At 38.4% G+C, this 22,976-nt stretch overlaps 1 protein-coding gene across 1 annotated transcript in view; it reads left to right on the top strand.

The window, feature by feature from the left end:
- Nucleotides 1-22,976, top strand: part of KBTBD12 (kelch repeat and BTB domain containing 12) — a 69,364-nt gene that overhangs the window by 18,470 nt on the left and 27,918 nt on the right. The window contains exon 3 of the mRNA XM_049863418.1: nt 5,405-5,555. Within this exon, the coding sequence (XP_049719375.1) occupies nt 5,405-5,555 (151 nt within the window). The remainder of the gene's footprint in view (nt 1-5,404; nt 5,556-22,976) is intronic.

The raw sequence follows: 22,976 nt of genomic DNA, 5'->3' as shown, positions 1-22,976 counted from the left end.
TTTCTTCCTCATCAAAATAGTTCATAATTCTGCCATCAGAATTTTTTTTTTTTAATGAAAGTCCAAACCCGTCAAAATGCCTTTCTATTTTTGATCCTTAAACATTTTCCCTCTTATTTTGAAAGCCTGCTTCCCTTTCTTCTTGTGTATTTTTAACTATATGCCCTATATTTCCCTTTTTATCTATCTTGAACTCAACCAGGGTTCCTATCACCAACCAGTTCCTCCGATTAGTCAAAATTAGGGTAAAAGTATCAATTACCCTCATCGTTGTCTCTAATAATGAACTTGTCAGCAAGGCAAATGACATGAGCATCGCTTTGAGCATAAATGAGATTTCCAGCAGATGTCTAGTTAAAATCTCCTCGCACTACTGAAGGTCGCTTTGGTGCTACTTTTATGATATCTGTGAGAAATGTATTATCTTGTGGCACATTACTAGTATGTTATTTCTGTTACGTATCCGTTTCATCTTTGCCCAGATGCTCTTCGGTTTGCCTTTCCATTACGGCTCATAGGTTTTTCATGCAGGTATATTTTTTTCTTGATTTAAAGGAAGAAGTAAAATAGTACTCTCGGAGGTCATTTCTTTTCAAGTTGATATACCTTCTTATCTCCGTTACTCATTCCTTACATTTTGGTGTATAAACAACTGAGGATGTAAGTGTTGTCTTTAAACTATGAGCTTTTGTGAAACATTGAATGCTTTCATCACTATTGCTTTCTTTTTTATATCATATCCACTTCTCTTCATAGCAACAAGTTTATAGTTTTATTTGGGCATTTCTCTCCCTATTTTCAGCTCAAAATGTTAAAAACCAGAGAGCAAGTAACCCAGAAATAATGTACTTCCTAACCTTCATGGGATATATTTTGTCCCTAGCCTCATTTCTTAAACTATGTCTCAGAACATAAAAGCTCATTTCTCAAGTCTACAGCTACATTCATTCAAATGGCTTTACTTGAGTAATCCCTATGTATAGATACTAGTCCTCTTTTCTAAAATCCAGTACAATTAAAAATAGTGGTAAAAATATCACTTGTGTTTCTAGGGACTTTGGTTTCCTGCCTAGAATTTTATAGTAGAACACAGCTATCACAGTGTTTGATAAATTTCTGCATTCAATTTTGTGACAAACAATACATGCCCTGTAGGAACAGAGTATACCTTCCAAGTTCCATATCAGGCCTGAAGTAAAAAGTTATCTTTTGGTAAGAATGTAAAAGTTGCCACCAGACTGAGTCCCGCACAACTAAATGGTGCCCAGCTACCACCACCAACTGCTCTGACAGGGATCACAGTAGAGGGTCCCAGAGAGAGCTGGACAAAAATGTAGAACAAAATTCTAACTCACAAAAAAAAAAGACCAGACTTTACTGATCTGACAGAGACTGGAGAAACCCCAAGAGTATGACCCCCAGATATCCTTTTAGCTCAGTACTGAAGTCACTCCTCAGGTTCACTCTTCAGCCAAAGATTAGGCCGGCCTATAAAACAAACAATAACACATGTAGTACAACCATGTATACGAGACTAAATGGGCACATAAGCCCAGAGGAAAGCATGAGAAGGCAGGAAGGGACAGAAAAGCTAGACAAATGGAAATGGAGAACCCAAGGTCTAGAAGGGGAAAGTGTTGACACGTCTCCAGGTTGGCAACCAATGTCACAAAACAATATGTGTGTTAATTGTTTAATGAGAAACTAATTTGCTCTGTAAACTTTCACCTAAACCACAATAATAAAAAAGAAAAAATGTAAGAGTTGGCCTAGAACAGCAGAGAAAGACTCCTGTATGTGATCAACTGCCAAATACTTGATGCAAAATAAGTGGTGTATACTTAAAAGTTGTATTCTGTATGAAACACATATATACAATTTTTTCATTCGTTTCCTCACAGAACAAATTTTATTTTTTTCCTCTGTTTCCCTGCTCTTTTTGTTTCGTTTTGTTTTAGTTTTGAATTCCAGGTATACTTCCTGGATTTTCTGGGGCAGATATAATTTCACATATTTTATCCCATTGTCCCTGCAAATACTTTTATCCTTCTCGAACTGTGCATCCCAAATCATAACTGGAGAAAATAGACTTACTGTTATTATGAGGCAAGACCAAGGATAGCCACATACTCAAACACTCAATGACTATATAACGCTATACACACAGATACGCACATTGTATATATAAGCACACACCCACAAGCACACATGTACACACACACATACACACTCAGTTAATGAGTTGGATTCTAGGAGGCATTGAGACACCAAGTATCCTAATGTCCTTACCCAAGACTCTTCTCATATAGATATAACTGTTAGTGAAAAAAAAATTATCTTACCAATTGGATTAAAATAGGTGTTAAATGCCCAGCAGACATCTACAGGTAGGTTTTTATCAATGCTCTTGACCTTATTTTAAGTCAGTTAGAAAAGGAACAATCCTTAAAACTACATGTTCTATATCATCCCATTAGAAATCTCTAAGAGGTGTTTCAGATTCTTTGCTATAAAATTATGGTATTCTTTAATATAAAAGTGACAGTTCTGGTCCACAGAATAAGGCATTTTGTATTTTTGTTTATTTATACTTATTCTTTTTTTATGGCTAAGTTACAAATGACTTGCAGAAAGACTTTCCTATTTGTTCTTGATTTTCTTTCCCAGAATTAGGAAATGAAGGCTAGTCTTGAATAATTTATACTTTTCCTCTATGTTTCCCAGAATTCTTGAGGTAGATGTGGTTAATCTTTTTATGCATATTATATTCCATTCATTAAAAACCAAAAAAGAAAAAAAAACTGTACCACTATCTTGGATTAATGTTTTTTCCTCTTCAATTAGAAGAACCAGATCACGTTGTTTTTAATTGGAAAAGAAACTTAAGGGTATTTCTTGGATAAGTTGTTTTCATGTTAACTCTAATTCTGGGTTCTCTCTCTGTTAATTTACAGGTATCATGACAGAGGAAACCAGTTCTGGGAAAAGCTATGCACAACTGAGTTTCGAGAGCTTTATGCTCTGGGCAGTGTCCATAATGACCTCTATGTTATAGGAGGACAGATGAAAGTTAAAAACCAGTATCTGATTACAAACTGTGTTGAGAAGTACTCTGTAGAATGGGACAGTTGGAAAAGGGTGTCTCCACTTCCACTACAATTGGCATGTCATGCTGTAGTAACAGTGAATAATAAACTTTATGTGATTGGAGGCTGGACCCCTCAGGTTAAGACATTTCCTGTGTACCTAATTGGCATGGCTATGCTGAGTTTGGCTGCTATGTTGAAAATGTTGTAGTTGTTTAATACTAAAAGAGTATGACTTAAATTTTTGGTAAAATGCTTTCTGTTTTCTGGAGCATTAAGCTTAAGATTTTTAAAGTGCTAATGCAGTTTAGAAGAATGAATTTTAAAGTGTCTTACTCATAGACCCGACTACATTCAGTATTCAGGCTGTGTTCTTCATCATTCTTTCCATTCTTGTTCATCAGGGAAGGTGTTTGTGCTCTGTAGAGATCTTCTAAGTAGGAGGCAGGGAAGCTGAATGCTCACCCAGTTCAGTCTGCTTCATAGCTATGCCACCTGGAGCAAGTAATTTTTAAATCTCTTCCATATTTAAAATTTTCATTCTTCCTGGGGAACCAGAGGGGCAGTTCTACTCTGTCCTATAGGGTCGCTGTGAGTCGGAATCTACTCAATGGCACTGGGTACTGGGTCTGGGGAACCAGAATACTGATCATATGATGGCACAATCATTTCCATAAAAGTACACCGTGATTTTAAACACTTCTTGTCTTTGCTGGCCATTAGTAGGTAGAGAAACCAGAATACCATTTATACTGAAGGCCAGAGAAGTGATGGCAAGCCACAACTGAAAAGTCATTAAAATGTGACCTCCATGGCCCTTTCTCTTCTCTTTGGGTGTCCGCTCCCAGTGCCTTAGAGCCCTCACAGTAGTATCATCCCAGCGCCTTTTCTGCCCTGGTCATCCAGTCTTTCTAATAAAAATTAGTCTTACTAGCTCTTTGACTATCCCCATGAAGTAAATTTATTTTTGTGTACGTGATTTGTTTCTCCAGAAATGCTTCACAATAAAACTGATACTTTTTGTAGTAAGTTATATGTTTGGATTTTGCCATTTGTAGCATATCATATCTGTTGTAAAAACTTAAACTTCATTTTAACGCATTTGTATTTGTACTAGGTATCAAAAAGTATTACAGATTTCATCCCAGCTAGTAACTGAAACCTGATAAATTATTTGTAAAGGTTTTTCAAAACTATCAATTTATGTAATTAATTTTGCATGAGTGAGCTCCAATGACAACTTAGAAGCTTTTCTTTCGCTAAAACAGGTATTAAAAAATTAGAAGGAAAATTAAAATGTTAAAGTGAATATTTGTCCATTATAAATGTGTCTTTGAATAGGCGACATATGAAGGCTTATTGCATAAAGAGGCTTTGACTAGTTTGGTTTAGTACCTAACACAATAAATGAGATTGCAAGACAACCTGGGGTTGTGTTTGCACAATAGTGCTTATCTCTTGGTATATTTAAAGTAGTCAGCTAAAATTAATTGCATACAACTTCCTTAAATATTACAGTTGTTTCTGTGTTGAACACTTACATTAAAAAAAAAAAAAAAGACACTTAAGAATCCTTAGTTTGAAGTTACGTAAAGTTCCTGACACACTGTGTACAAAAAAACATTGCTTCCACCTGAAGTTTATCAGTAAGAGAGGCTGCTTAGGTCTGTGTAAGAATAAACAATTATTTGATTTATACTATCTTTCTGTCAAAAAAAAAAATTTTTTTTCTGTCATAGAAGTATATATAAATAAAGTAAAATAACTGCAAATTATTTAGATTAATCCATATATCTTGAAAATTGAATTCAGACCATTCTTAAATTATGAATTTAGGTATAAAAATTTATAATTCAATTCAGGATTATGGTGTAAAAATTCCCTAATTACTAAAATATTTTTGCAAAACACCTTATAAATTATTAAAATTAATTTCTCAAAAACATTAATATCCACAACTATAAATTTTGGTAAAGTAGATTTATACTTTCTTTTTTTAACTCAAAAGAGCTTAGCTTCATTTTTAAGGCTTTGCTGTTGCTTCATTTTTTAAAAAAAGCTGTATCATCTCACTGCTAAGATCACAAATTGTTTGCTATAACCCAGTGCCTCAGCTTCATTGTTACAGAATCTAAATTCCTCTGGTATTGACAGTACTTATAACCCCAAATCATAGGATTTGGTGTGTTTGTGAGTATGAGTCACTTTGGTTAACCCCTATTTATCTCTTTGGCTGTCTGCTTTGATTAGTGACATTTGTGCACTCACAAAGATCTCTAAATGGTACACTATTATATCAGCTGTCCTATTTCATACAGATGGATCTTCCTGATGAAGAACCTGATCGATTAAGCAACAAACTGTTACAATACGACCCCAGCCAAGACCAATGGACAGAGCGGGCACCCATGAAGTACTCGAAGTACCGATTCAGTACAGCTGTAGTCAACAGTGAGATTTATGTTTTGGGTAAGAAACCGATTGCAAACAGAAAATATAACTACTTTTTATTTTCCTCAGCAGTTTGCATAGGTAAAAATGAAATAGTCTCCCTTTCTTTTGCTTCCTAGTTCAAATGCATGTATAACTAGCCAAAATTTTTTCCTTATTCCTGGATTAAATGAAGGTTCATTGATTTGTTGGAAGCAAAAATTATTTTTATGGCATTTTCAAGTGCCTTGAAATGCAAGAACAATAGTGATACATCTTTATATACAGTACCAAGTAAAATATTTTGAAATGGGAATAAGCTGTTAGCCACTTTTAGTCAATGAAATGTGGGACTTTGCAACCAACTGTGATTTTCTGTGCTAATAGAAGAGAAAGCCACCATAGATAAGATCATACCACAGATTATGCCAATCCTCTTCATTTTGCCTCCCCCACCAAATTTCTGTAGAGGTGTTACCAAATAATCCTCATCTGAAATTTTTTTTTTCCTGTCTCTTGAATATGTCTGGTTTTGTACTAATCAGTAGGGATTGGTGAAAGACTTTGATTCAGTTCCACTAAAGTTGGTAAAAACAACTCCAGAACATGCTCCATATTTCCCCTATTCTTCCTGACTCCTTGTTCTTTCCTCTTTTATTAAGTCATTTGCTGATTTAAAAGCAGCCCTGCTGGCCCAGTGGTTAAGCACTTGGCTGCTAACTGAAAGGTTGGTGGTTCAAACCCACCAGCAGCTCTGCAGGAGAAAGATGCTTCCATAAAGACTACAGCCTTGGAAATGCTATGGGGCAGTTCTACTCTATCCTATAGGGTCAGTATGAGTCAGAATTGACTTCACGGCAATAGGTTTCACTCTTCCAAGCACATTCCATCTCCTTAACATCATCCTCTATTACCTTCCCCACCTCCCATGAGTACAAGAAAGAGACTGAGATAAGGAGGCTGGCTGGGCTGGTAACTATGTCAATTTTTTTATTTCATCACATCTGCATCCACGCCAAGCTGGCAAAAACATGGGAAAGATGATGGGCAGCAAAGAGAAGGCATAGAAAAAACATGAAATATGGGATGAAAGCAAACCAAACATTTCAATAATAATAATAAAAAAAAAAACTTGTTGCTGTTGTTTCAACTCATAGCGACCCTACAGGATTGAACAGAACTGCCCCAGAGGGTTTTCAAGGCTGTAAATCTTTATGAAAGCAGATTGCCATGTCTTTCTGCTGCAGAGCTGCTGGTGGGTTCAAACCACCAACCTTTCAGTTAACCGCTGAGTGCTTAACCACTGTGCAACCAGAGCTCCTCAAACATTTTAACAGAAATGATTTTTTTTTTACCAAATGGAAACCATTATCTCTTGGCTGTTCGCACAACATGAAGCAAAATAATAAAGACACTCAAATATTAATAGTTGTTTTATGATTTTAGGACCAAGACATTATGCAACATAATTTTTGACTACCTCAGTTATGAAACTCACTTGTGATTATGAAATTTTCTCTGTAATATATATTCCTTAATTTGTTATATGCTATGTCATTTTTTTTTTTTTTTTTATGTCACAGGCCCAGAAGAGATAATACCAAAGCTATGATAGACTGTCTGGAACAGAAACATAATTCAAAGGGGGGGGGAGAGCCAAGCTGACTAATTATATTAAAAGCTGAAATTACCCAAAAGTGGGATAAAGGAGGGATATATCAATTTACCCAGAATGAGATTTACCCCTAATGTGGAGCTATAACTAGGCTAACTGCAGAATAGAGAAATAATATCTTTATTGGTAAATTTAATAGGGAAAAGCACCTAGAGACAACCTTTAGAGCTTACACTTGTTGATATGAATAAATGTCCACTGAATAAATGAAAGGAGGTAGATTTTAAAGGACTTGTAATATTTTGATAGGTGAAATAGGGGTTCCCAGAGCTGTGAATCTTTTTAAAGGTGGTCTGCCACATGTTTTTCCCATGGAGTGGCTGGTGGGTGTGGGCCCTGGCCTTTCAGTTGGCAGCCAAGCTCTTGGCCACCATGCCAGCATGGCACCCAATCAGAAAAAATTTCCCATGATAAAAAGAATACAAAATTTAACCCCCCCAAAAAAGATAACAAAATGGCTTAAATTCAACAAAAGATAGTAAAACACAAAAATCACAAGAGAAGAAAGAACAATCAAAAGCAAAACTTGAAGAAAAGGAAATTTCTCTTATCGAGGTCAAATAATGCAAAGAATTGATAATTTTCAGACTATGGTGCTAAATATATTTGAAGAAATCAAAAAGCACACAGAAAACAAACTAGCAGAGATCAAGAAACAAATGGAGGAACAAAATGAGAGACTTAACAAGGAAATTGAAAACATAAAAAAAAGAGAACTACTGGAACTGAAGAATATAACATCTGAATTAGAAAAAGCAAGAGAAACACTCAACAATAGAGTCGAACAGACAAAAGATATAAGTGAACTAAAAGGCAAAATAACTGAAATTATTGTCTCGAGGAAATAAAAAAGGAAAGCAGACAAACCCAAAATGAAATGTGAGATTCAATTAAAAAGTCTAACATTAGAATTATGTTAACCCCAGCACTATGACAACAATAAAAGCACAGAAACAATTTCCTGAGAGATAATCAGAATTTCCCAGAAGTGAATAGAGAATAAAGCCTGCAAATACAGGAAGCTACATGAACCACAATTAGAAGAGACACAAAAAGATAAACTCCATGCTGTATTCTAATAAAACTCTTGAAAACCAAGGACAAGGGGAGAATTCTGAAAGCAGCAAGAGAAAAATGCAGTATAACATACCAAGGGTCTTTCATTGGAATCAGTGCAAATTTCTCCCCAGAAACTCTTGAGGCCAGAAGACAATGGAGCAACATATATAAAATACTGAACCAAAACAATTTCCAACCAAAAGTACTTTACCTAGCAAAATTGTCATTCAAAACTGAGGGGGAAATCAAAACATTCCCAAACAAACAGAAGCTATGGGAATGTATCACTATCAGACTAACTTTGCAAGTATTTCTCGAGGGAGTAGTCCAAAAAGAAAGGCAAGAGCAATAAGAAATAAGTACAGAGTAAAATTTTAAAATATAGGTTTTATATTGAGGTTAATGGAGACACGCCAACTGAAAAAGGAGAGAGTGGAGCATATTAGGAATAAATTTATTATACTAAGGCTGTATGTTAACTGTTGTTCATATATTAAACAATGTTGAAATTGTAAGTCCTGTAATCTAACGTATGTGGTAATGACTAAGAAATCACCAGGAAGAAACATTCAAAAGACAAGAGGGAAGATAACAAAAAGGCTCATCACAAGAAAGCACCCAAATAAAAACAGAAAAATCAGAACACGAAAACAAAGAAGGTGCAAAACACTCAAAAAACAAATAGCAAAATAAGTGAAGTAGACACTTTGTTTTCAGAAATAACCCTACATATAAATGGTCTAAATGTTCCATGCAAAAGGCAGAGAGAGGCAAAATAGATTTAAAAAAAAAAAAATCCATACTTTTTATGTCTGCAAGAAACACAACTTAGACAAAAGGACATAAACAGAATGAAAATAAAAGAATGGAGAAAAATCTTCCATGCAACCAGTAAACAAATCGGGATTGGAGGAAGACTCGTTAACAACCTGTGATATGCAGATGGCATAACCTTGCTTGCTGAAAGTGAAAAGGACTTGAAGTACTTACTGATGAAGATCAAAGACCATAGCCTTCAGTATGGATTACACCTCAATATAAAGAAAACAAAAGTCCTTACAACTGGACCAATAAGCAACATCATAATAAATGGGAGAAAAGATTGAAATTGTCAAGGATTTCGTTTTACTTAGATCTACAATCAACACCCATGGAAGCAGCAGTCAGGAAATCAAAAGATGCATTGCATTAGGCAAATCTGCTGCAAAAGACCTCTTTAAAGTGTTGAAAAACAAAGATGTCACCTCGAAGACTAAGGTGTGCCTGACCCAAGCCATGATGTTTTCAGTAGCCTCATACGCATGCAAAAGCTGAATGATGAATAAGGAAGACCAAAGAAGAATTGACACCTTTGAATTGTGGTATTGGCAAAGAATATTGGATATACCATGGACTGCCAAAAGAACGAACAAATCTATCTTGGAAGAAGTACAACCAGAATGTCCCTTAGAAGTAAGGATGGTGATACTGCGTCTCCCATATTTTGGGCATGTTATCAGGAGGGATCAGTCCCTGGAGAAGGACATCATGCTCGGTAAAGTAGAGGGTCAGTGAAAAAGAGGAAAACACTTGATGAGATGGATTGACACAGTGGCTGCAACAATAAGCTCAAACGCAACAATTGTGAGGATGGCACAGGACTAGGGAAGGTTTCGTTCTGTTGCACATAGAGTCACTATGAGTTGGAACCGACTCAACAGCACCTAACAACAACAACAATAGTAAACGAAAAAGAGCAGGGGTGACCATACTGATACCAGATAAAATAGACTTTAAAGAAAAAGCTATTACTAGAGAAAAAGGAAATTACATAATAATAAAAGGGTCGATTCAGGAAGAAGACATTATAAATTATAAATATCTATGCACCTAACAGCAATGCACCAAAATACATGAAAAAAATACTAACTAATATGAAAGAAGAAATAGACAACTCCACAATAATAGTAGGGGACTTCAACACATCACTTTCAATTATAGACAGAACATGTAAAAAGGAAGCCACTGAGGATATTGAGAACTTACATAAAACCATAAGCCATTTGGACCTATGGACATATATAGAACACTCTACCCAACATAAGAACAATACAGACTTTTCTCTAACACACATGGATCATTTTCCAGAATAGACCAAATGGTAAGACACAAAACAAGTCTCAAAAAATTTACAAAGATTGGAATAGTACAAAGCATCTTCTCTGAACATAACAGTATGAAGCTAGAAAGCAACATCAGGATAAATAAAGAAAAAGGAATAAATACATGAAAACTACATAATACACTACTAAAAAAGTACTGGGTCAAACAAGAAATCAAAAGTGAACTTTAAAAGTCCTTAAAATCAAATGAAAATGAAAACGCAACATATCAAAACATTTAGGATGCAGGAAAAGCAGTACCCAGAGGAAAGTTTATAGCAGTAAATGCCTACATTAAAAAAGAAGAAAGATCCTGAATAGAAAAACAATAGAAAGAATCAACAAAGCAAAAAGTCGGCTCTTTGAAAGCATCAACAAAATCAACAATTCATTGGTGCAATTGACAATAGAAAAACAGGAGAGTAAGCAGAGAACCCAAATAAGAAAAGAAATGGGGGACATTACAACAGACCCAACTGAAATAAAAAGGATCATAACAGAGCACTATGAAAAACTGTACTTCAACAAATTTGAAAACCTAGAAGAAATGGACAAATTTCTGGAAACACATTACCTACCTAAACTTATACAAAACTCGGGTGAAAAGTCTGAACAGAACTATAACAAGAGAAGAGATTGAAAAGATAATTTTAAAAAAAGTCCTGGTCCAGATGGCTTCACTGGAGAATTCTACCAAACATTCAGAGAAGAGCTCACACCAGTACTACTCAAACTATTTCAGAACATAGAAAAGAAAGGGACACTTTTAAATTTATTCTCTGAATCCAACATAACCCTGATACCAAAACCAGGCAAAGGCACCACAAAAAAAGAAAATTACAGACCATTATGTCTCATGAATATAAATGCAAAAATTCTCAACAACATTCTAGCCAATAGAATTCAGCATCACATAAAAAAAAAAAAATTAAACCATGACCAAATGGGATTCATACCAGGTATGCAACTATGGTTCAACATTAGAAGATCAATCGACATAATCCACCACATAAATAAAACAAAAGATTCACATGGTCATCTCAACAGACACAGAAAACACATGCGATGAAGTCCAACACCCATTCCTGATTTTAAAAAACTCTCTATAGAATAGGAATAGAAGAGAAATTCCTCAACATAACAAAGGGCATCTATACAAAACCAACAGCCAACATCATTCCAAAAGAGAGAGGCTGAAAAATTCCCCCCGAGAACAAGAACAAGCAAGGATACCCTTTATCATCACTCCTTTTTAACTTTGTGCTAGAAGTCCTAGCTAGAGTAATAAGACAAGAAAAAGAAATAAAGGGCATCCGAATTGGTAAGGAAGAAGTAAAACTATCCCTATTCATGGATGATATGATACTATACATAGAAAACCCTAAAGACTCCACAAGAAAATTACTGGAACTAATAGAGTCAGCAGAGTACCAGGAAACAAGATAAACATACAAAAATCAGTTGGATTCCTACACACCAGTAAAGAGAACTATGAAAAGGAAATCAGGAAAGCAATAGCATTTATAATAGCCTCTAAAAAAATAAAATACTTAGGAATAAGTCTAACCAGGGACATAAAAGACCTATGCAAAGAAAACTACAAAACACTACTGCAAGAAGCCAAAACCCATTGCTGTCAATTCCGACTCATAGCAACCCTATAGGACAGAGTAGGACTGCCCAATAGGGTTTCCAAGGAGTGGCTGGTGGATTCAAACTGCCAAAAGAGACCTACATAAATGAAAAAACATACCATGCTCATGAATATGTAGGCTTAACATTGTGAAAATGTCAATTCTACCCAAAGCAATCTACAAATACAGTGCAATCCCGATCTGAATACCAACTGCATTCTTTAAAGAGTTGGAAAAACTTATCATTAACTTTATATAGAAAGGAAAGAGGCCACAGATAAATAAAGCACTATTGAAGAGGAAGACTAAAGCAGGAGACTTGCACTACTTGACCTCAGAATCTACTATACAGCTACAGTAGTCAAAACAGCCTGCTACTGGTACAACAGACACGTTGACCAAGGGAAGAGAATCGAGAACCCAGATGTAAACCCATCCACCTATAGTTACCTGATCTTTGACAAAGACCCAAAGTCTATTAAATGAGGTAAAGAGTGTCCTTTTAACAAATGGTGTGGCAAAACTTGATGTCTGTAAAAAAATGAAACAGGACCCACACATCACACCATACACAAAAACTAATTCAAAATGGATCAAAGACCTAAATATAAAACCAAAAACTATAAAAATCATGGAAGAAAACATAGAATCAATGCTAGAGGCCCTACTACACAGCATAAATAGGATACAAACCATAACTAATGATACATAAACTCCAGAAGATAAGCTAGATTACTGGGATCTCCTAAAAATTAAACACTTATGCCCATCAAAAGACTTCACCAAAAGAGTAAAAAGAGAACCTACAGACTGGGAAAAAAAATCTGACTGTGACATATCTGACAAAGGTCTAATCTCTAAAATCTATAAGGAATTTCAACACCTCTACAACAAAAAGACAAATAATCCAGTTAAAAAATGGGCAAAGGATATGAACAGATATTTCACCAAAAGAGACATTCAGGTGGCTGACAAACACATGAGGAAATGCTCAAGATCACTAGCCATTGAGAAATGCAAATCGAAACTACAATGAGATACCATCTCACCCCAACATTACTGGCAGGAGACCAAAAAAAAACAGAAAATAATAAATGTTGGGGAGGCTGTGGGGAGCTTGGAACTCTTATGCACTGCTGGTTGCAACGCAAAATGGTACAACCATTTTGGAAAACAATGTGGCACTTCTTAAAAAGCTAGAAATAGAAAGACCATACAATCCAGTAATCCCACTCCTTGGAATATATCCTAGAGAAATAAGGGCCATCACATGAATAGACATATGCACACCCATGTTCATTGCAGCATTATTCACAACAGCAAAAAGATGGAAACAACCTAAATGCCCATCAACAGACAAATGGATAAACAAACTATGGTACATACACACAATGAAATACTATACAACAATAAAGAAATGATGAATCTGAGAAACAACTCACAACGTGAATGAATCTGGAGGGTATTATGCTGAACAAAATAAGTCAACAATAAAAGGACAAATACTGTATGAGACCACTATTATAAAAACTAATGAAAAGGTTTACATACAAAAAGAAACAATCTTTGATGGCTACAAGGGAGGGGACTCGTGGAAGGGAAAAACACTAACTAGACAATAGATAAGTGGTAATTTTGTTGAAGGGTAACACACTACACAATTTTGGGGAAGCCAGCACAACTTGACCAAGGTAAAATCATAGAAGTTTCATAGATACATCCAAACTCCCATAGGGATTGAGTTACTGGGCTGACAGCTGGGGACCATGGTTTCAGGGAACATCTAGTTCTACATGAGGAAAATGTTCTACATCTTACTTTAGTGAGTAGCGTCTGGGGTCTCAAAAGCTTGTGAACGGCCATCTAAGATACTGGTCCCACCCCAACTGGAGCAAGGGAAAATGAAGAAAACCAAAGACACAAAGGAAAGATTAGTCCAATGGACTAATGGAACACAACTATCACAGCCTCTGCCAGACTCTGTCAAGCACAACTAGATGGTGCCTGGCTACCACCACTGCTCAACAGGGATCACAATAGAGGCACCCAGACAGAGCTGGAAAAAAATGTAGAACAAAATTCTAACTCACACACACACAAAAAAAAGACCAGACTTACTGATCTGACAGAGAATGGGGAAACTCCAAGAGTATGGCCTCCGGACACCCTTTTAACTCAGTACTGAAGTCACTCCAGCGGTTCACCCTTCAGCCAAAGATTTGATAGGCCCATAAAACAAACAATAATACACTTAGCTCAACCATATATATGAGACTTAGTGGGCACACCAGCCCAGGGTCAAAGACAAGAAGGCAGAAGTGGACAGAAAAGCTGGACAAATGGAGAACCGAAGGTCAAGAAGGGGAGAATGTTGACATGTCATGGGGTTGGGAATGAATGTCACAAAACATTAAGTGTATTAATTGTTTAATGAGAAACTAATTTGCTCTGTAAACTTTCATCTAAAGGACAATAAAAAAAGGAGATCCAAAATCATTAACTTAAACCAACAACTTGAACAAATGGAAAAGGAAGAACAAAAGAAGCCAAAAACAACCAGAAGAAGAGAAATAATAAAGATCAGGGCAGAAATAAACATAATTGAAAATAGAAAAACAATTGAAACAACAAAACCAAAAGTTGGCTCTTTGAAAGGATCAATAAAACAGATAATCTACTGGCTAAATAGACAGAAAAAAAAAAGGAGAAGAAGAGGCAGGTAACCAAATTAAGAAATGAAATTGGTGATATTACAACCAATCCAACAGAGAAAAAATTATACTCCAACAAATTTGGAAACCTAGATGAAATGGAGAAATTCCTAGAAACACACTACCTACCCAAATTAACACAAACAGAGGTAAAAAATTTAAACAGACCTGTTACAAAAGAAGAGATTGAAGATGTCATCAAAAACTGCCCAAAAAATAAAAGCCTAGGACCAAACTCAACAACAAAACGAGAAATAGTCCCATCAAAAGATGGGCAAAAGACATGGACAGACACTTCACCAAAGAGGATATTCAGGCAGACAACAAATACATTACATGCAAATCAAAACTACCATGAGATACCATCTCTCCCCATTAAAAATGGCAATGATCAAAAAAAACAGAAAACGGCAAATTCTGGTGAGGTTGTGGGAGGATTGGAACTCTTACACATTGCTTGTGAGATTGCCAAATGGCACAGCCACTACGGAAAATAGTATGGTACTTTCTCTAAAAGCTAGAAATAGAAATATTTTATGATCTAGCAATCCCATGCCTAGGTATATATATTCTAGAAATACAAGCACTGACACAAATAGACATATGCACGCCCATGTTCATTGCAGCATTATTCACAATAGCGAAATGATGGAAACAACCTAAATGCCCATCAACAGATAAATGGATAAACAAAATGTGCCACGTACATACAGTGGAATACTATGCAATACAAAGAATAATGAGGAGTCCATGAAATATCTTACAACATGGATGAATCTGGAAGACATTATGCTGAATGAAATAAGTCAATCGCAAAAGGACAGATACTGTATGGTTTCACTTTTATAAAAAGCCAACAATAGATATACGCACAGAGAGCAATATTCTTTGATTGCTACCAGGGATGGGAAGAGAAGGGAGGGGGAATCACCTTGTAGATAGTAAAAACCAAACCAAAACCTGTTGCCATTGAGTCGATTCTGACTCATGGCCACCCTGTAGATAGTAGACACTTGTTATTTTCGGTGATGGGAAAGGCAATACCCAATATGGATGAAGTCTGCACAACTTGTCCAAAGTAAATGAAAACCCCCAGAAGTAAGCAAGAATAAGGGAAAATTTGGTAAATGCTATAACATACAATTTTGCAACAAGAATAATAAAAATGTATGTATGTGTTTACATAGGTAGGCATATATGCATAGGAAGGTGTGATGATTAAGATTGTGTGTCAGCTTGGCCAGGCCATGATTCTCAGTGTTTTGGCAATGATATAACGTTGTGACCACTTCCCCTTGAGATCTGATATGTGATCACCCCCGTAATGGGATCTGCTGTGAGTAGCCGATCAGTTGAAGGGGAGTTTCCTTGGGTGCATGGCCCGCATTAAGTGTAGGTGGACGTTCAGGCAGGGCTCTAGGGCTTTTTGCTTGTTATGGATCCTGCAACTGGCTCTTGTTTGTCTGATCTCTGTTTCTTGGGACTTCAGCTAGCAGCTTACCTCTGGTTTGCCTGCCAATCTTGGGATTCGTCAGTCTTCACAGCCTGTGAGCAACAGCCCTGCTCTCCAGCCTGCCCTCCTTGGGTTTGCCAGCCCCTGTGTCTATGTGAATCAGGAGAAGCCTCTTTCCTGACTGTCTTAGTTATCTAGTGCTTCTATAACAGGAATACCACACATGGATGGCTTTAACAAAGAGAAATTTATTTTTTCACAGTCTAGTAGGGTAGAAGTCCAAATTCAGGGCGTCAGCTCCAGAAGAAGGCTTTCTCTGTATATCGGCTCTGGAGGAAGGTCCTTCTCGTCGATCTTTCCCTGGACTAGGAGCTTCTCTGCAGAGGAACCAAAGGACATGCTCTGCTCCTGGTGCTATGAGGTTCCCAATCTCCGCTTACTTCCCTTTCCTTTTATCTCTTATAAGATAAAAGGTAGTGCAGGCCACACCCTAGGGAAACTCCCTTTACATTGGATCAGGGATGTGACCTTAGGAAGGGTGTTACAATCCTGCCCTAATCCTCTTTAACATAAAATTACAATCACAGAATGGAGGACAACCACACAATACTGAGAATCATGGCTTAAAGAACTTGACATATATTTTGGGGGGGGGGACACAATTTAATCCAGGACACTGACCCATGGAGTTGGGACATTATAGCCTTTAAAACCATTTCCTTGGTATAAATCTCTCTCTATGTATATATATTTATATGCTTTACTGATTTTGCTCCTCTAGAGAACCAGGCTAAGGCATTTGGTACCAAAAGTGTTTCTAGAGAAACAAAATTGTAGGGATGAACTTTCTAAAATTGGTTCTATAGTCAGGTTAGTCTTTTAAGATGTTAATGGTTCTGCTTCCAGTAGTAAAGAGGGCACTACTAATCCTTGTCATGAGGTGGTAATTCAAATACTCAAAATATCACCACCAATAGATCAGGTATTGGTGAAAGACAAGGCTCTGGGTGATTGCATGTATACCTTTCTAAAATTTTATCATAATGAGAAGTATAAGGAAGCTGGTTGGTTGGTCCTTCCTTCACTAGACAAATTGGTGAAAGAAAGAAATGAGCTCAGGGCTTCAGAGACAGAGCTCAAGCGCTGCATAAACAACCTCAAAGTTTCCACTTGTGCCTTGAAAGAAAGACTTATTTCTTATTGTAGCAGAGCTGATGTTGCCAAAAACCAAACCCAGAGTCTTATTGTAAATGTGACTGAATTCCAAGGCCAACTCAAATGCCAAGCTCGAGAAGTGTCAGAAGTTAAAGTGAGGGCATTGATTGGGAAGAAATGGGATCCTGAATGGGGACATATGGGCAGATATCAGGAAGCTGGAGACACTGATCTGCTAAATTCCACTGAGTCCTTCCTGCCAACAGAACCATTAGCCCCTCCACTCCCATCTAATGAGATTAACCTAGCTGCATCTAAAGCAACTTTGAGTCATTGCCTGGGACATTGCCAGAGGCAGATGCTTTACAAGACAATGCTGAATGTTCTCAAAACCTTTCCCCACCGATTTTGGCTTCTAGACCTATAACTAGACTTAAGTTCCAGTGAGCCCCAGTAGGTGAAGTACAAAGTGTAACCCAGGAGGAGGTACACTACACTATGAAAGAACTGTTTGGCTTTTCTAATATGTACAAACAGAAACCTGGGAATGACTATTAAGGGTGTGAGATAATGATGCAAGGAACATAAAGATGGATCAGTCTGAGTTTATTGATATGGGCTCACTAAGCACAGATTCTTCATTCAAAGTTTCAGCTAGAGCAGTTAGGAAAGGATCTAATAGTTTATTTGGTTGGGTTGCTGAAGCATGGATTACACAGTGGCCTACACTAAATCAAATGGAAGTACCAGACCCATAGGCCCACATATGGAGTGCCCAGAGGACATACCTTGTACCACAATGGTGAGGAACAATTTGTGAAGGGAGCCGCAGCATCCTTGAAGACTGCCGTGATTGCTATTTTATGTAAGTCAGATTTGACAGTAGGAACTGCCCTAACTGAATTAAGACACTTAACTGTAATGGGGCTGATCGGAGCCCTTGGTGGTAAGGGCCAAGTGGTGGGACTCAAACTACAAAGACAAGGTGGGCGTGGTTACCATAATGGACAAAAGAGTCAAAGCAGTAATCAGAATAGTCTGACTCGTATGGACTTAGGGTGTTGGCTACTTAGTCATGGTGTCCTAGGAGTGAAATAGGTAGGAAATCTACTAGATATTTACTTGATCTGTACAAGCATATGAATTCTAGGTCAAGTGAACAGCAGTCTAACTCAAATAGCCAAAATAGAGAGTCCTGACCCCTCAGTCAATTCCCAGACTTGAGCAAGCTTACAGACCCATAACCCCTTGATTGAATGGGAGGCCAGGTCCCCTTGAGGAAGGACTCCAATACACTGCCAAATCTTATACTGTTTATCTTTCTCCCAGCCTTCTCCAAAGGGATCTACGGCCTTTTACAAGAGTGACTGTTCATTGGGGAAAAGGAAATAATCAGACTTTTCAGGGAATACTGGATACTGGCTCTGAACTGACACTAATTCCAGGAGACCCAAAACATCACTGTGGCTCACCAGTCAGCAATAGGGGCATATGGAGTTCATGTTATTAATGGAGTCTTAGCTCACATCAGTGGGTCCCCGAACCCATCCTGTAGTGATTTCCTCAGTTCCAGAATGCATAATTGGAATAGATACACTCAGCAACTGGCAGAACCCCCACATTGGATCACTGATGAGTGAAGTAAGGACTAATATGGTAGGAAAAGCCAAGTAGAAGCCATTAGAATTGCTCCTACCTAGGAAAATAGTAAACCAAAAGCAATACAGCATTCCCGGAGGGATGGCAGAGATTACTGCCACCATCAAGGACTTGAAGGATACAGGGGTGGTGATTCCCACCACATCCCCATTCAACTCACCTATTTGGCCTGTGCAGAAAACAGATGGATCTTGGAGAATGACAGCATATTATCCTAAACTTAACCAGTTGGTGACTCCAATTGCAGCTGCTGTTCCAAAGTGATCTCATTGCTTTAGCAAATTCATATATCTCCTGGTACCTAGTATGCAGCTATTGAGCTGGCCTAAATGTTTGATTAATGCCTTTTTCTCCATACCTGTCTCAAAGGACCATCAGAAGCAGTTTGCCTTTGGCTGGCAAGGCTAGCAATACACCTTCAGTTGCCTACCTCAGAGCTACATCAACTCTCCAGCCCTAGGTCATAATTTAGTCCACAGGGAACTTGATCACCTTTCCCTTCCACAAGACATCACACTGGACCATAACATTGATGACATTATGCTGACTGGACCTAGTAAGGAAGAAGTGTCAATGACTCTGGACTTATTGGTAAAACATTTGTGTGCTAGAGAGTGAGAAATTAATCCCACAAAAATTCAGGCACCTTCCATCTCAGTGAAATTTCTAGGGGGCCAGTGGTCTGGAACATGTGTAGATATTCCTTCTTAAGTGAAGGAAAAGTTATTGCATCTGGCTCCTCCCATAACTAAAAAGGAGACACAATGCCTAATGGGCCTCTTTGGATTTTGTAGGGAGCATATTCTTCATTTGGGTGTGCTACTCCAGCCTATTTATCAAATGACTCAGAAAGCTGCTAGTTTTGAGTTGGGCCCAGAACAAGAGAAGGCTCTGCAACAGGTTCAAGCTGCTGTGCAAGCCACTCTGCCTCTCCGGCTATATGATCCACCTGATCCAATGGTGCTTGACATGTCTGTGGAAGATAAAGATGCTGTTTGGAATCTTTGGCAAACCCATCTTGGTGAATCACTGTGCAAACCCTTAGGCTTGCCATCTTCTGCAGATAACTACTCTCCTTTTGAGAAACAGCTTTTGGCTTGTTGCCGAGCATTAGTAGAGCCTGAACGTTTAACAATGGGACACCAAGTCACCATGCAACCTGAGCTGCCCATCGTGAACCCAGCTGCCAACTGGGTGTTGTCTGATCCACAGAGTCATAAAGTTGGATGTGCACAGCAGCACTCTGGCATTAAATGGAAGTGATACATATGAGATCCAGCCTGAGCAGGACCTAAAGACACAAGTAAGTTGCATGAGGAAGTGGCCCAAATGCCCATGGTCTCCACTCCTGTCACATTACTTTCCATCTCCCAGTCTGCACCTATGGCCTCATAGGGAGTTCCTTATGATTAGTTGATTGAAGAAGAAAAAACTCAGGCTAGGTTTACAGATGGTTCCACGCAATATGCAGGCACCACTGAGAAGTGGACAGCAGCAGCATTACAGCTCCTTTCTGGGACCTCCCTGAAGGACAATGGTGAAGGGGAATCCTCCCAATGGGCAGAACTTCGAGCAGTGTACCTGGTTGTTCACTTTGCTTGGAAGGAGAAATAGCCAGATGTGTAATGTATACTGATTCATGGGCTGTGATTAATGGTTTGGCTGGATGGTCAGGGACTTGGAAGGAACATGATTGGAAAATTGGAGACAAGGATTTATGGGGAAGAGGTATGTGGGTGGACCTCTCTGAATAAGCCAAAGAAGTAAGGATATTTGAATGTGAATGCTCACCAAAGGGTGACCTCAGCAGAGGAGGATTTTAACAATCAATTGGATAGGATGACACATTCTGTGGAAACCAGTCATCCTCTTTCCCCAGCTACTCCCATCATTGCTCAATGGGCTCATGGAAAAAGTGGCCATGGTAGCAGAGATGGAGGTTATGCATGGGCCCAGCAATATAGACTTCCACTTCCACTCACCTACAGCCACTGCTGAGCCACTTGGCTACAGCCACTGCTGCATGCCCAATGTGCCAGCATCAGAGACCAACACTGAGTCCCTGATGCGGCACCATTCCTCAAGGTAATCAGCCAGCAACCTGGTGGCAAGTTGATTACATTGGACTGCTTCCTTCACAGAAAGGACAGCATTTTGTTCTTACTGGAATAGACACTTACTCTGGATATGGATTTGTCTTCCCTGCACAAAATTCTGCCAAAACTACCATATGTGGGCTTACAGAATGCCTTATCCACCATCTTGGTATCCCACACAGCATTGCCTTGATCAAAGGACTCACGTCACAGCAAATGAAGTGTAGCAGTGGGCCCAAGCTCATGGAATTCACTGGTCTTACCATGCTCCTCATCATCCTGAAACAGTTGGCTTGATGGAACAATGAAATGGCCTCTTAAAGACACAATTGCAGTGTCAGCTAGGTGGCAATACCTTGCAGAGTAGGGGCAGTGTTCTCCAAGAGGCTGTATATGCTCTAAACCAGCATCCAATATACGGTGCTGTATCCTTCCATAGCCAGGATTCATGGGTCCACAAATCAAGGCATGGAAATGCAAGTAGCACCACTCATTGTTACCCCTAGTGACCCCCTCACAAGATTTTGCTTCCTGTTCCCGTGATCGTTCACTCTGCGGGCCTAGAGGTCTTAGTTCCAAAGGGAGGAATGTTCCCATCTGGAGACACATCACTGATTCCACTAAACTAGAAGCTAAGAATGCCACCTGGCCGCTTTGGGCTCCTTATTCCTCTAGATCAACAGGCAAAGAAGGGACTTACCATACTGGCTGGTATGATTGATCCTGATTACAAGTGAAAATCGGATTAATATTACATAATGGAGTTAAAGAAGAGTATGTTTAGTATGCAAATCCCCTAGGACATATCTTAGTACTGCCGTGCCCTGATTAAAATCAATGGAAAACTATAGTAACCCAATTCTGACATGACTACTAATGGCCCAGACCCTTCAGGAATGAAAGTTTGGGTCATCCCACCAGACAAAGAGCCACGACCAGCTGAGGTGCTTGCTGAGGGCAAAGGGAATACAGAATGGGTGGTGGAAGAAGATAGTTCTAAATACCAGTTACCGCCACATGACTAGTTGCAGAAACGAGAACTGTAATTGTTGAGTATCTCTACTTTGTATGTGCGCATCAAATATTTTTGTTTTCTTCCCTTACAAAATATAAGATGTAAACAGGGCTATCTTATTTTGGATTATATGTGTTGTATCATGTTAGGCCCAAGTATGACTTTATAATTGTCTTTATTCAGAGATTATGTATGTTTTAAGGAGAAGTGTGCAGGGGCCAAACTGACAAGGGGTGGACTGTAATGGTTAAGATTGTGCATCAACTTGGCTGGGCTATGATTCTCAGTGTCTTTGGTAATTGTATAATGTTGTGATCTCTTCCCTGTTGAGATGTGATATGTGATTACCCCCATGCATGTGCCCTGCACAGAGCATGGATGGATTTTCAGACAGAGCTCTTGGGCTTTTTGCTTGTTCTAGATCCTGCAGCTGGCTCCTGTTTGTCTGACCTTCAGTTCCTGGGACTTGAACTAGCAGCTTACCTGTTGCCTTGCTTGCCCAATCTTGGGATTCGTCAATCTTCACAGCCTGTGAGCAACGGCTCTGCTCTCTGGCCTACCAGTCTTGGGTTTGCCAGCCCCTGTGGCTCTGTGAATCAGAAGGTCTCTTTCCTGACCCATGGAGTTGGGACATTGCAACCTCTATAACTGCATGAGCCATTTCCTTGATGTAAATCTCTCTCTGTATACACTTTACTGGTTTTGCTTCTCTAGAGAACCCAGCCTGAGGCAGAAGGCATATGTGACCATATGCGTGGGCAAGTATAGGTGTATATGTAGGCACATGTCTATACATGCTTATGTGCATTGCATATATATTCATATATATATAATAAGCCACATAAGGGGCACAATTACAGAT

Source organism: Elephas maximus, chromosome 20 (assembly GCF_024166365.1).
Source record: "Elephas maximus indicus isolate mEleMax1 chromosome 20, mEleMax1 primary haplotype, whole genome shotgun sequence".
Lineage (NCBI taxonomy): Eukaryota > Metazoa > Chordata > Mammalia > Proboscidea > Elephantidae > Elephas > Elephas maximus.
Note: the sequence above shows the minus strand (reverse complement) of the source record. Positions and strands in the feature narration are given on the sequence as shown.